The sequence below is a fragment of the Palaemon carinicauda genome, chromosome 21, assembly GCF_036898095.1.
Source record: "Palaemon carinicauda isolate YSFRI2023 chromosome 21, ASM3689809v2, whole genome shotgun sequence".
Taxonomy (NCBI): Eukaryota; Metazoa; Arthropoda; class Malacostraca; order Decapoda; family Palaemonidae; genus Palaemon; species Palaemon carinicauda.
The window spans coordinates 20,085,347-20,106,008 of NC_090745.1; the positions used below are offsets into that span (position 1 = coordinate 20,085,347).

The 20,662-nt window shown below is 40.3% G+C and overlaps 1 protein-coding gene across 1 annotated transcript in view; it reads right to left on the reverse strand.

Annotated features, from left to right (window-relative positions):
- nonC (serine/threonine-protein kinase Smg1) overlaps positions 1–20,662 on the reverse strand; it is a 357,997-nt gene that overhangs the window by 218,938 nt on the left and 118,397 nt on the right. The window contains 3 exon segments of the mRNA XM_068344859.1: positions 142–306; positions 1,601–1,854; positions 2,313–2,521. Of these exon segments, the coding sequence (XP_068200960.1) occupies positions 142–306; positions 1,601–1,854; positions 2,313–2,521 (628 nt within the window).

The window sequence follows — 20,662 nt, forward strand, 5'->3', positions numbered from 1 at the left end:
GTTATAATAACTCAAAATCCAGTCACAAGAAATAACAATTCATACAAAGTAAAAATTAATATTGTACTTCAACATTTAACAGAGAATCTGAGTAAAATCATCAAACTTGTTTGTTATTTCTGATGAAAAAATATATCATACCTGAGTATTGTTATTATCCTTCAGCTCCTGAAGCAATTTGTATGAGTGACGGATGGCTACTTCTGGCCGTCCCGAATTGAGAGCAACAACTATAACAGCTGCCCTTATACGACTTAGCCATTCTGTACAGGTCTGACGGTTAGTTCTGAAGAACGCTCGAACACTCTGTGAAAGCATCAGAAATCTTCAATCTAATAATTATCTGGCACAACCTATTTACTATAAACTAAAATACTAAAGATCATAATCCAAATTTCTGAATTCTAACATGGTTGGCTAAAAAGATTCTCTAATAATAAAAAATAGTGGATTCTAAAATATGCAATAACCTAGAATCCATGTTGGGGATATTACTACAACAATTGTGTTAGTCTACATTAATATTTGTTTGCACTGTTACAATAAAAATTGTCATTCCACCAAGCCATTCACTTATTCATTACAACTCATTCAGAAAATGCTACTTTCCATTCCATAAAATAGTATCTTTTTGAAAAATCTAGGGAAAGAATTTAGTAGTCTGAAAAATAAATGATATAACAATAAGGTAGTAAAATAAAATGGTGAATAATAACTCTTGTGATACTACTTTCTTATATAATAAATTAGAGAATCACTTTAGTTAGCAAACAACTGTAGCAGTGGATTATACACCACTGTACTTGGGACACTAAGGATTTCATCTGAATTAATTAAAAATATCATACATTGGTCTTCTTAGCTTTAATAATTGAAGCATAAGAGGTAAAGCTTTATGAAGCTCATCATAATTGAAAATCAAAACCTCATTATTAGCTATAGTGGCATTACTAACATTATCTCCAATGTAATCATCTAGTAGTCTTCTCTGGATTTTCCCCTGAACTAAACTTTAATTTCCTTTTACATTTGGAACTCTTCCAAAGGTCACTAACCATTGAACATAACTCATCAGAAGAATAGAAAGCAATTCCACATTCCTCATAATGATTATCTAAATCAAAATATTGGCCCACCCCTAAATGAGACACAGAGAGATTGAGGATCATGATTGCCCATAAGAAACTCCCTGGAACAAATTTCACAAGAATTACTGACAAATCCAGAAAAGGACATCCTTTATTGTAACTAATAACCTAAATAAAAAAAATAAAAAAATCTGGAGGGGATAAAACACAAATTGAAAATCGCAATGGCGATGAGAGAACTCAACTCACAAATGAGCTAATGTGCATCAATGCCAATGTTATTGCCATCAACCACCAGATTGTCTCAATACTTTATTCTGAGGCCTAAGCTTATTGAAAGGAAAAAACAACGACATTTTTTTGTTCTATGGTTAACGCCAGTAATAAACAAAGATTTGATAGAGAAGCACTATAAACATCAGGGGAGCTTCATAGAAATAATTCTTCAACTTTCCCGAAAGTAATGCCATGCATTTCCTTTCTCTAAAAAATAAAACATTATGCCAAAATACCTTATTGGGTGGAGGAAGGGCTACAGCACATCCATCACTTGCATTAAACATTGCCTTCTCCAGACTTTCCAGAAACTCAACAAGCAGTGTAACTGCTAAGGAATGCACTTTCACATCAGCACTATCAGCAGGAGTTTTCTCGCTTCCATTGCCTTTACTTGAGGTTTGATCCTCGGAACTTTTACTGCTACTCTGATTCTTATCAATATTTTGACTACATTCCCGCACTTCCTTAGCTCGGCTTTTAATGGAACCTGTGAAGATATAATTTCAAAAATGTACATCACTTTTTAACATTTAACAAGAAAACTAATATGATATATAAGAAAGACATATACACACACTAACAAGAAAAATACATTTGTATCAGCCTTCAATATTCCAAACAAAAATTCTGTTAATTATAGCTCATTCTAAGCCATAAGAGCTATAAAAAATATTCTAAATTTGAAGATTAGAAATAAGGGCAGCTAACAAATCTGTTCCAACATTTTCAGTGATCAAAGTAAAAAATATTAAGAGAGAATGTGGACTTTTTAGATTTAATGATAAACCTTTGAGCAAAGGTAAATTTCAAACTGAAATCCCTCAGTACAGTACAAAGAATAATACAGCAAAAAGTTTCTAAAACTTGTTTTCAGAAATCCAAATATTTTGGTTGTGATTAATGAACAACTTTACTGATAAAACATTTTACAGGAAAAAAACCTACCCTCAATGTTTGTGAATGTATCTTGGGGCTTTCCCAGACTTGTTCTCAACTTATTGGCTATACAGTGCTGTGCTGGTTCCCAAGTGAGCCACTTCCACAGCAGTGTTCGAAGGTGAGATGCCAAGACAGGCAAACTCCAGTCCTCAGCTTTTGCCATTCTTTCTACCCTCTGACTGATGGCAAAGAGATCCTCTTGCCAATATTCTCCTCTGTAAAATGAAAAGAATGTAATTGTTTATATACAAGTAACCTTCTGGCCAGTAGGGCATCAAAATCCCATTCCATCAAAGGTATTGCACATAAGCTATCTTCTTCGTCAACAGAAAAGACAATTGAACTTGGTATATTATCATTATGATTAAAACTAAGTTTAACTAAACTACTTAGTGACTAAATTCTCACAAGCATTTTGAAGGCCTTTTATATTTACAAATGAGAGGTGAATATCAAAGAAAGCTTACAAAGAAGTTATATATCCCTTTAAAGACTTTGTTTTTAATTATGAATGAGAGGTTAAAATAAGAGAAACCTTACAAAGAAGTTGTACATCCACTAGGAAGTAATGGGTTATAAAGAAAAATTAAATACAAAAGGCAATGAGGCTTAGGGCCTGAGAGAAAAAGGAAAGGCGCACTAGTGCTGTCTCCAGTGTGATACACAGGACACGATTTATGTCGTAGCCCTTACAGAGGTAATTCTACACAAGGTTATAACATCAAAGCTTCAAAGGCTTTATATCACGTCGTTATGTTTTAAGAATGTTCATATTTTCATTTCTTAACTAAAAAAAAATTAAACACAGAACAAAGAGCACTACTTCAATTATACAGTTCCTAATGTTAACATATTTCTTGACAACTTGTAATAAGAATGATTATAAAAGCTCTACTTCATAACATTTTGTTATAATAATTTTCATTATAAACATACAAAGATTTTCTAAAACCATTCACTGGTTAACATTTGCTTAATCCTGTTGTCAGCAAGCATAAATTACTAAGTTTGTGGTAAAACACTGATCTCATAATTTCGTCTAAAATGCATATTTAAAGTCACCTTTTACTATCAATAGGAATTTTCTTACATTTCTTTGTCATTTATATGACTTCCTTGGTTTAAGACCGTTCTTTCAAATTATATTTTCTTTTTGTTTACTTTCCTTTTATATAATACTTCACACAAATATAGTTTCCCTGGGTTTATATTTGTGGCCCGCACAAATGATATTACTAGCAATGTACCTTGTCTGATGTAACATAATTAGTACTTGAGTTTATACAGTATATGGTGCTATAGTGGTTACAAACTATATTTAGTGCTCTTTACTTTCCATCCTCTCATTCTAATGCCTTTACACACAGTATCAAAACCAAAAATGTTAAGAGTAATTTGTATTTTTCCTTACTATACAAACTTGCATCCTTTAATAGGTATATATTTTCAGTTTGATTGGAACTCGGCTGTAATAATTTACAACAAAGTGTCGGTATTTTCTAGCAGGTGGAGGGGAAGCACCGGCCCCCGCCAGTATCCTGAGTAGTCACTTTGACCTTCACCTAGGGCTTGCAGGGTGGTTTAGGCAGGCATTAAAACTTAAAGGACTTAGGTTTGTATAATGTAGCCAGGAATTCAGAAAAATACAAATGATTTTTAGAATTTGTGATTTTTTCCTACACAAAAATAAACCCTCATCCTTCAATAGGAGACTAATCCTAAGGGGAAGGATGCCCCTATTCCATACACACTGGTTTAAAATCCCGGGATGTCAATACAGTCTGACAGAGGTGTGGAAATTTTAATTCCTACCGCCTACCAATACTTGAGAATACTCTCTCATGGGTAGGGCGAGGTTCCTCTCTGCTGACAGACAGACGAGGATGAATATACAGACGCTCCCCAACTTACGAACGAGTTACGTTCCGAACGATCGTTCGTAAGTTCAAACTGTTCGTAAGTTGCTTCAGTGCCATATTTTGTATTATAATTTATGTTTAAGGCATATACAGTACTGTATAAGTATATTGAAGGTTTATATAAGTATGTTTAAGTATGTTTAAGGCTTGTATAAGTAACCTGTATTGGTTTGTACTGAAAAAAACATTTAATAAAATGGAGAGAATACGTACAGTACTGTACTACGTATGTTAGAGAGAGAGAGAGAGAGAGAGAGAGAGAGAGAGAGAGAGAGAGAGAGAGAGAGAGAGAGAGAGAGAGAGAGGTTAGTTTACTGAATTGTTTTATTTCAATTTTGACCGACGGAATCATTCTTTGTAGAGTATACGTCACGTATCTTGTGACGTCATGTATTTGGCGGAAGAGCGCTGACAAACCGAATGATTTCCTTTCATTATGTTGCCGAGTAATCTTATTACAGCATTCCCATAATCGAAACACCGATTAACGATATCAAGTGTTTTAGTGGTCTGTATCATTAGTTATGAGATTAGTAGTCTACAACTTACCGTAAAGTTAAGAAAAAAAAAAAGTCTGATGTTATATTTCTTCTGGCGGAAGGCGAGAGGCAAATCAAGTGATTTTCTTCCGATCCGTTACTATTCCCATAATCGAAACATCGAATAAGGATATAAAGAATTTTTTAATATTTTCAAAGAAATATGAAGACTTAACTGCATTAAAAATCAAAATACGGAGAGAGAGAGAGAGAGAGAGAGAGAGAGAGAGAGAGAGAGAGAGAGAGAGAGAGAGAGAGAGAGAGAGAGAGAGAGGTGGGGGGTTGCGTATTCCGTTTATAACTAATAATAAGGTCTATCAACGAACTGTATGGAAAATGTGATACCCTATAATATATTAGCGCTGTTGTAATATTCACTATGAAGAGATTTCGAATATCAAGAAAATTATATAAATCAGTGTTATTCGTACTATATGTGCGCATAATCGTAATACTGCAGCGTCACCTTGAGATCAGCTGATCTCCCAACCAAAAGTAAATCAAAAGTAATTGTTGATTATTGAAATGCTCAAGAAATTAAAAAAAAAATATGAACGTGCTTTAATAAACCACAATTAAACACAATAATGTCTAATGAAATATGAAGGCTTAATATTGAACGAAAAATTGAATACTGTATGAAGCTTTAGAATTAACTACCCGTATGCGATTGACAGAGCGAGCACACACACACACACACACACACACAGAAAGAGCTACAATGATTTCGCATGATACCTAATAATAAGAACTGTAGGGAAACTGATTTTCTGTAACATATTGGCGCTGATGTAATATTCATCTTGAAGATATTTCTAATATGTTAAGAAATAAAAAAAAAATGCCAAAAGTCTGATGACGTTATATTTCTTCTGACGGAAGGCGAGAGGCAAATCAAGTGGTTTTCTTCCGATCCGTTACTATTCCCTTAATTGAAACATCGAATAAGGATATAAATTTTTTTTTAATAATTTTCAAAGAAATGTGAAGATTTAACTGCATTAAAAATCAAAATACGAGAGAGAGAGAGAGAGAGAGAGAGAGAGAGAGAGAGAGAGAGAGAGAGAGAGAGAGAGAGAGAGAGAGAGAGAGAATTTAACTTGAAATGAAATCTACGGATGTTTACGAACATGTTTGGACTTCCTTCAATTTGTGTTCGTATGTACCGTTGTTCGTAACTCGAATGTTCGTAAGTAGGGGAGCATCTGTATATCGTCGGAAGGATATTCAATGTATGGACAATTAGGCATAATGTATTCTATACATTGCCTTTCGTAAGGAGGATGGGCGAGATACTTCTATAACCGACTTGTATAGAACAGTTACTAGGTATAAAAGTTCACCCATATCAGCATCCAACCCAGAAAATAACAGAATGACCTTTGTATCCAAAGAGGGGAAGGAAATGAGGAAAAGGACCAAACACTGCACGTCTTATCCTAGACTAACGTCATGACCATTATCTTGGATCAGAAGCTTCTTGTCCAGGGAGCTAGGTAAACTACACAAGCTGCTGAGCAGGAAACTACAAATTTTAAAAATAATTGTATTTTGCCTAGCTATACAACCCGGAGTCATCTATTTGGATATGCTTTGATGCACTTTGTTACGACGAGATAGAAGAATTCTTGTGGATATGACAACATTGTATGGTTGCACCATGTACCCACCAGCACTTCGGTGAGGTGATGCAACTATATATGCTGCCATTTTGTCTTTTGGTCAGGACTTGCAAGGTGGTAGAAGCAGGTAATATATGTAAATGATTCAGGTTTGTATAACTAAAAAAGGAAAATCAATTCTAAAATTTACAGTTTGTTCCTGTGCAAATATACACCCTCATCATTTACATGGGGAGTCTTCTATAAGTGGAAGGACGTGCCAAAAATAAGGCATCTGCTTGATCCTTGATCCATAAAAGGTCATGCTAAGCTCTGATAAGAGGAAGGGGCATGCCTAAAACGAAATAAAGGTAAGGTGTGCTTGCCTGCTTGAGTGTCCATCAGTGTTAAGAGAAAATAACCCAGTGAAGAAAGGAAATAAGGAAACATAAAATAGTGTGCCTGAGTGCACCCTCAAGCAAGAGACCTCTAATCCAAGACAGTGCAAGTGGAAGACCATTGTACAGAGGCTATGGCACTAAGACTATAGAGAACAATGGTTTGATTTTATATTGTTCTTCTCCTAGAAGAGCTGTTTACCATAGCTAAAGTCTCTTCTACCCTTACCAAGAGAAAAGTAGCCACTGACCAATTACAGCCCAGTAGTTAACCCTTTGAGTGGAAGGAATTTTTCAGTTATCTTAATGTTGTCAGATGTATGAGGAAAAAGGGGAATGTATAAAGAATAAGCCAGGCTATTCAGTGTATGTGTAGGCAAAGGAAAAATGTTATTTTCCTTAGTAAAATAAATTTTTGAATATACTTACCCGATGATCATATAGCTGTCAGCTCTGCTGCCCGACAGTAAAAACCTACGGGCGGAATACGCCAGCGATCGCTATACAGGTGGGGGTGTACATCAACAGCGCCATCTGTCAAGTAGGTACTCAAGTACTTGATGTCAACAAAGAACCAATTTTCTCCTCTGTCCACTGGGTCTCTATTGGGGAGGATGGGTGGGTCCTTTAATTTATGATCATCGGGTAAGTATATTCAAAAATTTATTTTACTAAGGAAAATAACATTTTTCAATATTAAACTTACCCGATGATCATATAGCTGATTCACACCCAGGGGGGTGGGTAGAGACCAGCATTACATGTTGACATTATTATGAGCTAAGTATTCCGTATTTTATTTTAGCAGTTATTCAAAATAACAAACATAAAATAAATAAGTACCTGGTAAGGAAGTCGACTTGAACAATTACTCTGCCTTTTTAAGTACGTCTTCCTTACTGAGCCTCGCGATCCTCATAGGATGCTGAGCGACTCCTAGGAGCTGAAGTATGAAGGGTTGCAACCCATACTAAAGGTCCTCATCAAAACCTCTAATCTAGGCGCTTCTCAAGAAATGACTTTGACCACCCGCCAAATCAAGTAGGATGCGAAAGGCTTCTTAGCCTTCCGGACAACCCAAAACAATAATAAAACATTTCAAGAGAAAGATTAAAAAGGTTATGGAATTAGGGAATTGTAGTGGTGGAGCCCTCGCCACTACTGCACTCGTTGCTACGAATGGTCCCAGAGTGTAGCAGGTCTCGTAAAGAGACTGGACATTCTTAAGATAAAAGACGCGAACACTGATTTGCTTTTCCAATAGGTTGCGTTGAATATACTTTGCAGAAATCTATTTTGTTTAAAGGCCACGGAAGTTGCAACAGCTCTAACTTCGTGTGTCCTTACCTTCAGCAAAGCTTGGTCTTCCTCATTCAGATGGGAATGAGCTTCTCGTATTAACAGTCTGATAAAATAGGATAAAGAATTCTCTGACAAAGGCAAAGATGGATTCTTAACTGAACACCATAAAGCTTCAGACGGGCCTCGTAAAGGTTTTTAAATAGAACTTAAGAGCTCTTACAGGACATAATACTCTTTCTAGTTCATTTCAAACCATGCGATAAGTTTGGAATATCGAACGATATTGGTCAAGGCCGAGAAGGCAGCTCGTGTTTGGCTAGAAAACCAAGTTGTAGAACATGTAGCCGTTTCGGATGAGAATCCGATGTTCTTGCTGAAGGCATGAATCTCACTGACTCTTTTAGTTGTGGTTAAGCATATCAGGAAAAGAGTCTTAAAGGTGAGATCTTTCAGGGAGGCTGATTGAAGCGGTTCGAACCTGTCTGACATAAGGAATCTTAGTACCACGTCTAAATTCCAACCAGGTGTAACCAAACGACGCTCCTTCGTGGTCTCAAAAGACTTAAGGAGGTCTTGTAGATCTTTGTTGTTGGAAAGATCTAAGCCTCTGTGACGGAAGACTGATGCCAACATGCTTCTGTAACCCTTGATAGTGGGAGCTGAAAGAGATCGTTCTTTCCTCAGATATAAGAGAAAGTCAGCTATTTGAGTTACAGAGGTACTGGTCGAGGATACGGATACTGACTTGCACCAGTTTCGGAAGATTTCCCACTTCGATTGGTAGATTCTAAGGGTGGATGTTCTCCTTGCTCTAGCAAACGCTCTGGTTGCCTCCTTCGAAAAGCCTCTAGCTCTCGAGAGTCTTTCGATAATCTGAAGGCAGTCAGACGAAGAGCGTGGAGGCCTTGGTGTACCTTCTTTACGCGTGGCTGACGTAGAAGGTCCACCCTTAGGGGAAGTGTTCTGGGAACGTCTACTAGCCATCGAAGTACCTCGGTGAGTTATTCTCTCGCGGGCCAGAGGGAAGCAACTAGCGTCAACCTTGTCCCTTCGTGAGAGGCGAACTTCTGCAGTACCTTGTTGACAATCTTGAACGGAGGGAATGCATAAAGATCTAGATGTGACCAATCTAGTAGAAAGGCATCTATATGAACTACTGCTGGGTCCGGGATAGGTGAGCAAACTATTGGGAGCCTCTTGGTCATCGAGGTTGCGAAGAGATCTATGGTTGGCTCGCCCCAGGTGGCCCAAAGTCTCTTGCATACATCCTTGTGGAGGGTCCAATCTGTTGGAATTATTTGTCCCTTCCTACTGAGACAATCTGCTATGACATTCAAGTTGCCTTGGATGAACCTCGTTACTAGTGAAAAGTCTAGACCTGTTGACCAGGTGAGGAGGTCCCTTGCGATCTCGTACCATGTCAGAGAGTAGGTCCCTCCTTGCTTGGAGATGTACGTCAAAGCCGGGTGTTGTCCGAGTTCACCTCCACCACTTTGCCTTGAAGGAGAGACCTGAAGCTTTTCCAGGTCAGACGTACTGCCAGTAGCTTCTTGCAGTTGAAATGCATTGTCCTTTGACTCGAGTTCCATAATCCCGAGCATTCCCTACCGCCTAATGTCGCACCCCAGCCTACGTCCGATGCGTCCGAGAAGAGAACGTGGTTGGGAGTCTGAACAGTCAGGGGAAGACCCTTTCTAAGGTTGATAAAGTCCTTTCACCAAGTCAGACCAGACTTTATCTTTCCGGAAACCGGGATCGAGACCGCTTCTAGCGTCTTGTCCTTTTTCCAGTGAAAAGCTAGATGATACAGAAGAGGACGGAGGTGTAGTCTTCCAAGTGACACAAAAGAACCACGGATGACAGTGTCCTTACCAGACTCATCCACAGCCTGACAGGGCAGCGTTCCTTCTTCAGCATCTTCTGGATGGATAGCAGGGCTGGGGGTTGATCGTCTAGTTCAGCAACGTCCTCATAAGAGGGTTCCTTATCCGAAACTGATGAGGAAACGGCAACGGAGTGGCCAACGTCTGACTCGCTGAATCCGGTCGCACTGGTGGATGCGTGACGGAGCCGGACGCAATATCATGGTACTGCTGCACAGTCTGTGACCTGTCAACCATGGGGACGCGAGGAAGTACAGCGTCAACCCGAAACTGTCTAGACTGTCTGGGTTGTGCAGTCAACACCCTACCGGGTTGCTGAGGTTGACGCACTGCGTCACAACAAGTCACCTCTGCTGGTTGTTGAACGTCTTCCTAGTGACACACTTCAACAACCACCTCCGAGCGTCGCTTAACGTCAACGTGCGACTGGCAACCCACACTGGGTCGCATCGGTGGAGGAACCACCTCAACTGGCGGACGCGAGAAGGATACCTCAGTGTCAACAGGGCGCACAACCAACCGGTAGGAAGGTTGTTGGCCAGAAGGTTCTTCTCCGTAAAAAGTCCTCTATCAAGGACACAAGCTTGGACTGCATGTCTTGCAGCAAAGCCCATTAGGGTCTACGGGAGCAGGTGTGGCAACAGACGGGGTTAGCGACTGAAGCGGAACCATTTACCATCCCTGGAAGCCTTGTTATGCTTTAATTAAAGTCCATAGGAGGCTAAGCAGCTTAAGGCTCCTCTCCAAATGACAGAGTCCTCAAAGGAATATCAGTAGGAGGGAGAACAGCACTTTCTCATCCACAGGAACCTTGTCCGAGAAAAGCTAGGTTATCTCAGTGAGGGTCTCACTGGTGCATAAGCAGCAGACCAGAAGGCAACGTTATGTAACTGCTTGACAGTCTGTGAACTGTCAAAAACTGAACTGTCAACCACAACAGGTGCGTGAGGACATACAGCACTGGTGCATTAGCAGCAGACCAGAAGGCAACGTTATGTAACTGCCTGACAGTCTGTGAACTGTCAAAAAACTGAACTGTCAACCACAACAGGTGCGTGAGGACATACAGCACTGGTGCATTAGTAGCAGACCAGAAGGCAACGTCATGTAACTGCTTGACAGTCTGTGAGCTGGCAACAACCAAAGCTGTGTGGGGAAGCCTCAACTCCTGACTGACTAGTCTGCTGCGGGTGAGTGGCGGTAACCACAGTGGGTTGCGGAGGCTGACGCACCGTGTCAAAACACGGCAGCTTAACTCCACCCTCCTGTTGTTGTGGTAGCTCACGCACGGCAACGGAGTGCTCCGTGCGTCTGTGGGAGTCAGCATGCGTCTGGCAGGGTCGACTGCGCATGGGTGGAGGAGCTCTCACAGCCGGAGTGTGGGAGCAGGCAGCCTCAGCGTCTGCTGGGCGCACAACCGTGGCAGGTTGTAGGCTAACGGGTGCAGCGCCAACCTCTCCGCAGCCGGAGTGTGGGAGCAGGCAGCCTCAGCGTGAGTTGGGCGCACAACCGTGGCAGGTTGTAGGCTAACGGGTGCAGCACCAACCTCTCCGCAGCCGGAGTGTGGGAGCAGGCAGCCTCAGCGTGAGCTGGGCGCACAACCGTGGCAGGTTGTAGGCTAACGGGTGCAGCGTTAACCTTCTCCGCACGAAACTCCTGCATAACCGCAGCTAACTGAGTCTGCATAGATTGCAGTAAAGACCACTCAGGGTCTACAAAAGCGGCAACAGACGGAGCTACTGTCCGTTGTGACTGAGGGTCTAAAACAGCGGGTGCGGCAACAGACGGAGTTACTGCCTGTTGCGGTACCACCTTGCCTCTCTTGGGAGGTGTGCAGTCGTCGGATGACTGCAGCGAGTCCGAACTGACCCAGTGGCTACACCTGGGCCGTTGGACTTGCGCGGAAGGGACCGACTTGCACTTAATAAGCTGCGAGACCTTGGTCCAAGGTTTCTTACGAGAAACCTCTTCCGCAGACGAGAAGTAAATGGGCTCTCTCGTCTTTGTGTGGGTGGGGCGATCTTGGGTAGATACGCCCGAAACCACGGAGGGAAAAACGTCTGTTCGCTGATCAAGGCCTGAGGAACCCATAAGTCGTTCGACATTACTTCTCCCCTGGTGTTACAACCTACCAGGTTGTAATGCAGGTTCTTAAATTCTCATGGATTGCAGTCGGTAAAAATACGTCAGTGATAAGGAAAGACGGAAACAAAGACCCAAGAAAACTTAACAATATTTATTATAAATAAGAACAATAACTTAAATCAACCTTGTGAGATTAAATACACTTACACATATTCAAGACAACAAATAATGGTTCTCGGGAACTCACAAGAAAATAACCTAAAGCTACTACACTAAGCCCTAAACATGAGAAAATTCCAAGAGAGAAAACACTTAATAATAACGAGGTGGATCCAAAATACAGCTAGCCAAAGTCAATAACCTAATAATAAAAAGGAAGAAGGAAGTAGGAGATGAAAACAACGAAAACCTTAATATTCCTACCTATCTTACAACACTAAACAATACAGAATTACAGTAAACAGTTACACAACATAGCAATAGAACTCGTATATATAGAATTAGACAATTAATAATATATATAACTTCACCTCAAGTGAAGTACAGAAGAGTTGAACACAAGGCCGTACTTAATTCCTCAAGCCGCTATACTGAAGGGTACAACTGTACGCCAGGCACTGAAGGGCAATCCACTTCCCTACACAAAAGGAACGATAATTTGTCTTACCTGGCGTCAGCCTCCCTACTTATCACCTCACGAGCCAGTTTGCTCTCACACTCGTACACAGCTGGACTGGAGGAATAAGGCCAGTAAAATCAAGGTTCAGTGTCGGGAAACAGCGTCGACACAATTCCCGTACAAATCCTCCGACGGGAACAAGTAGCAGAAAACTACCGTCGCAGATGACAGAGCATCTGCTAAACACTCATCAGAAGTGCGAAGGTAATTGCCAAAGTCGTCCTCCAAGACACCATGAATGCTGAGACGGGAAATAGTGTCGGTGAGAGCTTGTCAAGGCCCGAACTGCCTTCACTGGTCGACCATGTCCACTCATCACCTTCCCAGCGTTCATCAACACTCACAGCAAAAAAAAAACAATCGTTAAAACGATAGTCCACTAATACACAAAGGAGGAGGAGGAGGCACAAAAACACTATTCAACAATCGGAGAGCCACTTACATTAACACTATAGTAAACAAACAACAAAAATACTTTAACTTAAAAAGAAAAACAAGGCTGATTTAAATAAAATAAAGAAATAATTTTACGTTAACCTAATACCTTCCTCCCCCAAAACAAAAAAAATTATTCACATAGAATACATTTTTTTTTCAAAATTAAATACTGTAAAAATGCTGAAATGAAAATTAATTAACAATGTTACGGAAATACAAAACCTGAAAAGAAGTTATAAATATAACAATACATATGCCAAAAAGAAAAAAAAAAACACATAGCTTCACGAAGAAGACTTACCAAATCAGAAAATGGGACTCTTAAATTAAAGGCTAAACTATACCTCCAACGAGTGCAAAATAATAGGAAAAAAATTGATAGACCTTACTAAGGTTGAACATACAAAAACAACGGACTTAACCAAACCTACATATAAACTAAACTCTAAGATAAGGACTCACTCATACGCACACCCATACTGGCCATTAGATTTTACTATGGAAAAATAGTTTTATACAAACCCCATGAAGACACGAGAAGGGCGAGGGAGGGACAAAAGCCAAGATTACATACGAGAAAGGGCATCAGGAATGCGGTTCTCCGATCCCTTAATATGTTTTATAACCAGAGTGAATTCCTGCAACTGCAAAGCCCATCTCAAAATTCTCTGATTGGACCCTTTCATCCTTTCTATGAACACTAGAGGATTGTGGTCAGTCCAAATCTCTATCGGGAAGGAGAAATTGGTCACATAGGGTTTAAAATGTAACAAAGTACGAACCAAGGCCAAGGCCTCCTTCTCGATAGTTGAATACCGCCTCTCTGCTGCCAATAGTTTACGGCTAAAGTAAGACACGGGAAGTACCTCTCCAGCCCCATTTCTCTGAAAGAGAACACCTCCAATGCCCACATCACTAGCATCCACCGCGATAATGAAAGGTTTCTGAAAATCAGGGGATATTAATATTGGGTTTGATATCAGCACCAGCTTGAGTTTAATGAAAGACTCCTCACATTGAGGAGACCACGCAAATTTCTGTCCTTTCTCCAATAACTTAGTAAGCGGCTGAGCAATGTCCGAGAAGTTTCGCACAAACCTTCTATAATAACCCGTCATTCCAAGGACTCTCCGAACTTCCCTGACATTACTCGGCCTCTTCAAATTTAAAATGGCATCGAGATTGGCTTGTTTAGGGGCTACCTGACCCAAACCAACCTCATGACCCAAATAGCACACTTTGGCTTTACCAAATTCACACTTACCCAAGTTCACAACAAGACCGGCATCCCTCAAAGCTTCAAACACTTTTCTCAATCTTACTATATGAGTTTGCCAATCATTGCTGTGAACAACTAAATCATCAATATAAATCTCAGTGCCTTTCAACCCACAAATGACTCTGTTCATAAGCCTCTGAAAGGTGCATGCAGCATTTTTCATCCCAAAGGGCATCACTTTACATTCGTAAAGCCCAAAGGGAGTTACAAATGCGGAAATTTCCCGGGCTCGATCAGACAGGGGCACTTGCCAATACCCTTTCAGCAAATCCAACTTGGTTATGAATTTTGCAGACCCTATCTGATCGAGACAGTCGTCAATGCGAGGCAAAGGAAAAGAGTCATTTTTGGTACTGGCATTAACTTTACGGTAATCCACACACATTCTGTACTTTCCATCAGACTTTTTAACTAAAACTATCGGAGAGCTCCAAGGACTTATCGAAGGTTGGATGAGGTCATGTTTCAGCATATACTTTATTTCCTCCTCGACTATGTCCCTTTTCACTGGATTTAGTCGATAAGGACTCTGCTTTACGGGAGAAGCACTGCCCACATCCACATCATGCTGAAGCAACCTCGTCCTACCTGGCGAACTAAGAAATATTTCTGGAAAAGAACAGATTAAATTAATAATGTCCCTTTTCTGGGTAACTTCCAGATGGTCCAGCTCTCTTTTCAAAACCTCTAGATTTTGAACGTTATTAAAGAGAGCATCAGAAGATACTTGACCAACCAAGTCCTCAAAGTTATCCTCTGGAGACTCTACTTCTACAGACACAGGTTCACACACTATAGCTAAAGGATCCCTACCACCTGAAATATAAGATTTTAATCTATTAATATGAAAGACCCGGCACTTTCGTTTGGTCCCGGGGGCTTCAATTTCATAATTCACTTCAGACAATTTTCTCAAAACCTTCCAGGGCCCCTTATACCTTGGCTCAAGGAAATTGTCTGAGTCTGTACTCAACACCAATACCAATTCCCCAGGCTCAAACGATCGCACCTTGGTTTTCTTATCAAAATTTGATTTCATGATTACTTGGGAGGAAGCCAAATTTTCTCTTGCAAATTTCCACGCAATGGCTAACTTTTTCCGTAAATTCTCTACAAATTCCATCACATTAAGTTCCTTTTTCTGCCCAGATGATAACAATTCATGAAAAATTTCCAACGGACCACGTACTTTGTGCCCATAGATCAGCTCAAAGGGAGCTACACCTGTAGATGCATTTGGATGGTTCCTTATGGCAAAGAGAGCAAAGGGAAGTCCCTTCTCCCAATCCTCTCCTTGTTCATAGCAGTATTTTTTTAAAACTGATTTAAGTGTCTGGTGGAATCTTTCCACCACACCCTGACTCTCGGGATGGTAAGGTACGCTGGTAGTGCACTGAATGGCCAGTTCAGCACACTTACCCCTAAATACCTTACTCGTAAAATTCGTCCCACAGTCGGTCTGAATTTTACGAGGAAGTCCGTATCGGGAGAAAAATTCAACAAGCTTCTCAAATACTGCATTGGAAGTTATCTTTTTCATTGGGAATGCTTCAGGAAATCTAGAAGCTCGGTCCATGATGGTCAGGAGATGAGTAAACCCAGTCTTTGTTCTGGGCAAAGGCCCCACCACATCTATAACCAATTCCACAAAAGGTTCCCCAATTGCAGGAATGGGATTTAGAGGTGCTTTAGGGATCACTTGATTGGGCTTTCCCATCACCTGACAAACCTCGCAATTACTAACAAAATGATTTCAATCCTGGCCACCAAAAACATTTTGCTAATCTTTTGAACGTCTTAAATACTCCAAAGTGACCAGAAAAAGAATCATCATGTGACAACTTCAAAACAGACTCCCTAAATTGTGAGGGAACCACAATTTGTTCCACTCGAGAAGTTTTGTTCAGATCATGTGTAGATGGACGACTAATTCGATATAACAAACCTTTCATTACACAAAACCTCGGTTTAGTTAAATCGGCTGTGTCACCCAACTCAAAATCAAACTCTTGTTTCTGAGCCTCAATAAACGTTAAACGGTCCCAATCAAGTTGCAAGATATTACTAGTACTACTAGGACTACCTACTGGCCCGGGCCTTTCTAACTCTACTTCTAAACTACTTAAATCTAAGTCATCACCATTTATCAAATCAGCTGCCTTAGCGGAGGCCCGAGTCACCACCGTCACAGGACAAGCATTCACAGTCACAATAGGGAATAATTCCAGACCCCTATGGTCTACCATGTCATTTCCTAAAATACCATCTATATTTGGAATAGGGAGTTTCTCCACCACAGCCAACTCTGTTACCTCATTATATCCAGGGAATGATAATTCAACTTCCACCAATGGAGCTGAAACCACAGTATTCGGGAAACCTCCCAGAATCACATAATTCCCTGAATATTCAACTAAACCATTTAAAGATTCCCTTAATACTAAAGAACGAGCTGACCCTGTGTCTCGCAAAAATTTTACCTTTAGAATTCCTGAATTCGTAACCAGTCTACCAGGCCATATATATTTATCATAGAGTCATGAAGGTCTATTACCAGTTGGTTTTACATTGCTGTCATCACTACTATTCACATTGCTACCTTCCGCTACCGGTGGATTCTCAACCTTGGGGGTGTTAGGAATAGACTTATTTGTTATTACAGATATAGGATTGTCAATATTGTTATTATTTCTCTCCAGATACCTCCTCCTGGCGTTACACTGAGCTTGATAATGTCCAGGCTTATTGCACCAAAAACAGGTCCCATTACCTTTGCTCACATTACCAGACACTACCCTGTTTTTGGAGAAGAATCTAGAGGGCTCTCCATTTGAAATATTTCCCTGAGTCTTCTCATTCTTATAATAGGTTGGAACACCTGACTGCTTTACCCTGTTGTTAGCTACATTATTATATTTATTATTACCATCATTTGGCTTGGCAGACTGGAAATCTATACCCTGAGACCCAAAATTGCCGGAGCCTGCTCGATGGGTTAAAATAAATTCATCGGCAATCTGAGCCGCTTTACTTAGACTGACGGCTTTCACCTCTTCCAAATATATCCTCAGTTCTTTGCTACAATACTTCTTAAATTCTTCCATCAACATTAATTCCCTCAAGGAGGAGAAAGAGACTACCTGACGACTCTTCAGCCAATTATCAAATTGCTCCTCCTTGAGCCTCGCAAACTCAACATATGAAACAGAAGCATGCTTACTAAAATTTCTAAATTTTAGACGATAGGCCTCAGGGACAAGATCATAAGCCTTGAGGACCAACGCCTTTACTTTACCATAATCACGGGCTACACTCTCCTCCAAAGAATTATAAACCCTGATTGCCTTGCCCACCAGCCTACACTGAATTAAGACTGTCCACATCTCGGCGGGCCAAGACAACCTGGTAGCTACCCGTTCAAATGCTTTAAAAAATTCCGGCACATCTTTTTCGTCAAATACAGGGACTAACTTCAAAGCTGCCCCTATATTAAATTTATCGACATATGGACCACAAGGAGTACTCAATTTATTAGGAACATTTTGTAATTTAGCCAACTCCAAATTTACTTTAGCCATCTCTAGTTCATGTCTCCTCACCTTCTCGTTCTCCTCAAACTCAAGTTTCACTAACTCTATCCTCTTGCAAATTAATCTATATTCATAGTCCTCTTGGGACAACACAGGCTGCACTGGAACTACATTCTCTGGGACAGATTTTTCTACAACAAATGGGTTTGTAGACACGTTACCTTTATCTTGCAATTTAGCATTTCCTTCAAAAATAGTTCCAGTACGAGGGGGGTCCTCAAACAAAGAAAGGCCTGGATTCACACTCACATCGTCAATCACACTATCCTCGCGCTCCGAACCACTATCATCAACACTGTCAAAATCTCTAGCTAAATTCTCTCCTTCAGCCATACCCTGAGCTACCTTACTCTCTACAGCTAACAACAACTGGGCCTTAGTGTTCGCAGCCCTAAGTGGGACACCTAACCAGCGAGCACAACTCACCAAACACTCTTTACTTAATACAGGAAGATGCCTAAGACAATCTGCTGATCCTAAAAATTCTGCGGGATCAAAAACATATTCACCCATGATTTCAAAATTAAAGGGGGAGTAAGGCAACACACTAAACAATAACAAATATTGGTAAATTCACTGAGCACCGATCCGCCAACCAAACCACCGAGTACACCCGAGTGCAATCCTGGCAAGGTCGCCAACTGTTACAACCTACCAGGTTGTAATGCAGGTTCTTAAATTCTCATGGATTGCAGTCGGTAAAAATACGTCAGTGATAAGGAAAGACGGAAACAAAGACCCAAGAAAACTTAACAATATTTATTATAAATAAGAACAATAACTTAAATCAACCTTGTGAGATTAAATACACTTACACATATTCAAGACAACAAATAATGGTTCTCGGGAACTCACAAGAAAATAACCTAAAGCTACTACACTAAGCCCTAAACATGAGAAAATTCCAAGAGAGAAAACACTTAATAATAACGAGGTGGATCCAAAATACAGCTAGCCAAAGTCAATAACCTAATAATAAAAAGGAAGAAGGAAGTAGGAGATGAAAACAACGAAAACCTTAATATTCCTACCTATCTTACAACACTAAACAATACAGAATTACAGTAAACAGTTACACAACATAGCAATAGAACTCGTATATATAGAATTAGACAATTAATAATATATATAACTTCACCTCAAGTGAAGTACAGAAGAGTTGAACACAAGGCCGTACTTAATTCCTCAAGCCGCTATACTGAAGGGTACAACTGTACGCCAGGCACTGAAGGGCAATCCACTTCCCTACACAAAAGGAACGATAATTTGTCTTACCTGGCGTCAGCCTCCCTACTTATCACCTCACGAGCCAGTTTGCTCTCACACCTCGTACACAGCTGGACTGGAGGAATAAGGCCAGTAAAATCAAGGTTCAGTGTCGGGAAACAGCGTCGACACAATTCCCGTACAAATCCTCCGACGGGAACAAGTAGCAGAAAACTACCGTCGCAGATGACAGAGCATCTGCTAAACACTCATCAGAAGTGCGAAGGTAATTGCCAAAGTCGTCCTCCAAGACACCATGAATGCTGAGACGGGAAATAGTGTCGGTGAGAGCTTGTCAAGGCCCGAACTGCCTTCACTGGTCGACCATGTCCACTCATCACCTTCCCAGCGTTCATCAACACTCACAGCAAAAAAAAAACAATCGTTAAAACGATAGTCCACTAATACACAAAGGAGGAGGAGGAGGCACAAAAACACTATTCAACAATCGGAGAGCCACTTACATTAACACTATAGTAAACAAACAACAAAAATACTTTAACTTAAAAAGAAAAACAAGGCTGATTTAAATAAAATAAAGAAATAATTTTACGTTAACCTAATACCTGGGCTTGGGAGCTTGCAAGAGGTCCCGGACTAGGTGAACGACAGGCACGAACAGACGAACCCTCGGACGCAACACTGTAACACTTTGCGCATATCACTTTATCACTTTGATTTTCTGTTTTGCACTTATTTCACTGAAATCGAAACTTTTACTGATTTCTACCTGAAACACGCAATCCTACCCTTCATTAAAAGGTAGTAATTGCGAAAACAGTCGTATAATGCAACAGAAAACATATATATAAAAGATAAAGAATTCAGTGGCTGGGAAAGAGACTAAACACTAGATCAAATAAACTACGTTTACAATCTCTCACCGCACATAGCCTGGGAACAAGAATAAAACCCTAGAAACGTTTTACCTTCTTCCCCTACAGCGACTAGGGAGGAGAGTAAAACGAGAACAACGTTACCCGCTTGAACGAAACGTTTTATCTCCTCTCTCTCCCTCCGTCTCTATCTCTCTCTTTCTCTCTAGATTTCGCACCTGAGAGAAGAGCCCAATTATATATCGTCAAAACATGTGATTTGCTAAAGGAAAAAACTGAAAGGTTTTCCAAATAAAAAGTTCCTTTAATTTAGAATTTAAACCATTTAAGCTAAGAAAGAATGAACGAAACGCTAGAATAGGTTTACTCTTACTGCAAAGTGAAACCGTGATACACTCTCTCTCTATCGTAACGATAGAGCGCAAGTTGAACGTCCTGAACGTCAACAACTGCGTAGACTAAAAAACTAAACGTTAGTTCATCTTTGAAAACAGTACGAGACTATCAAAGAAATTCTTTCATAAAACATTAAATTTAAAAA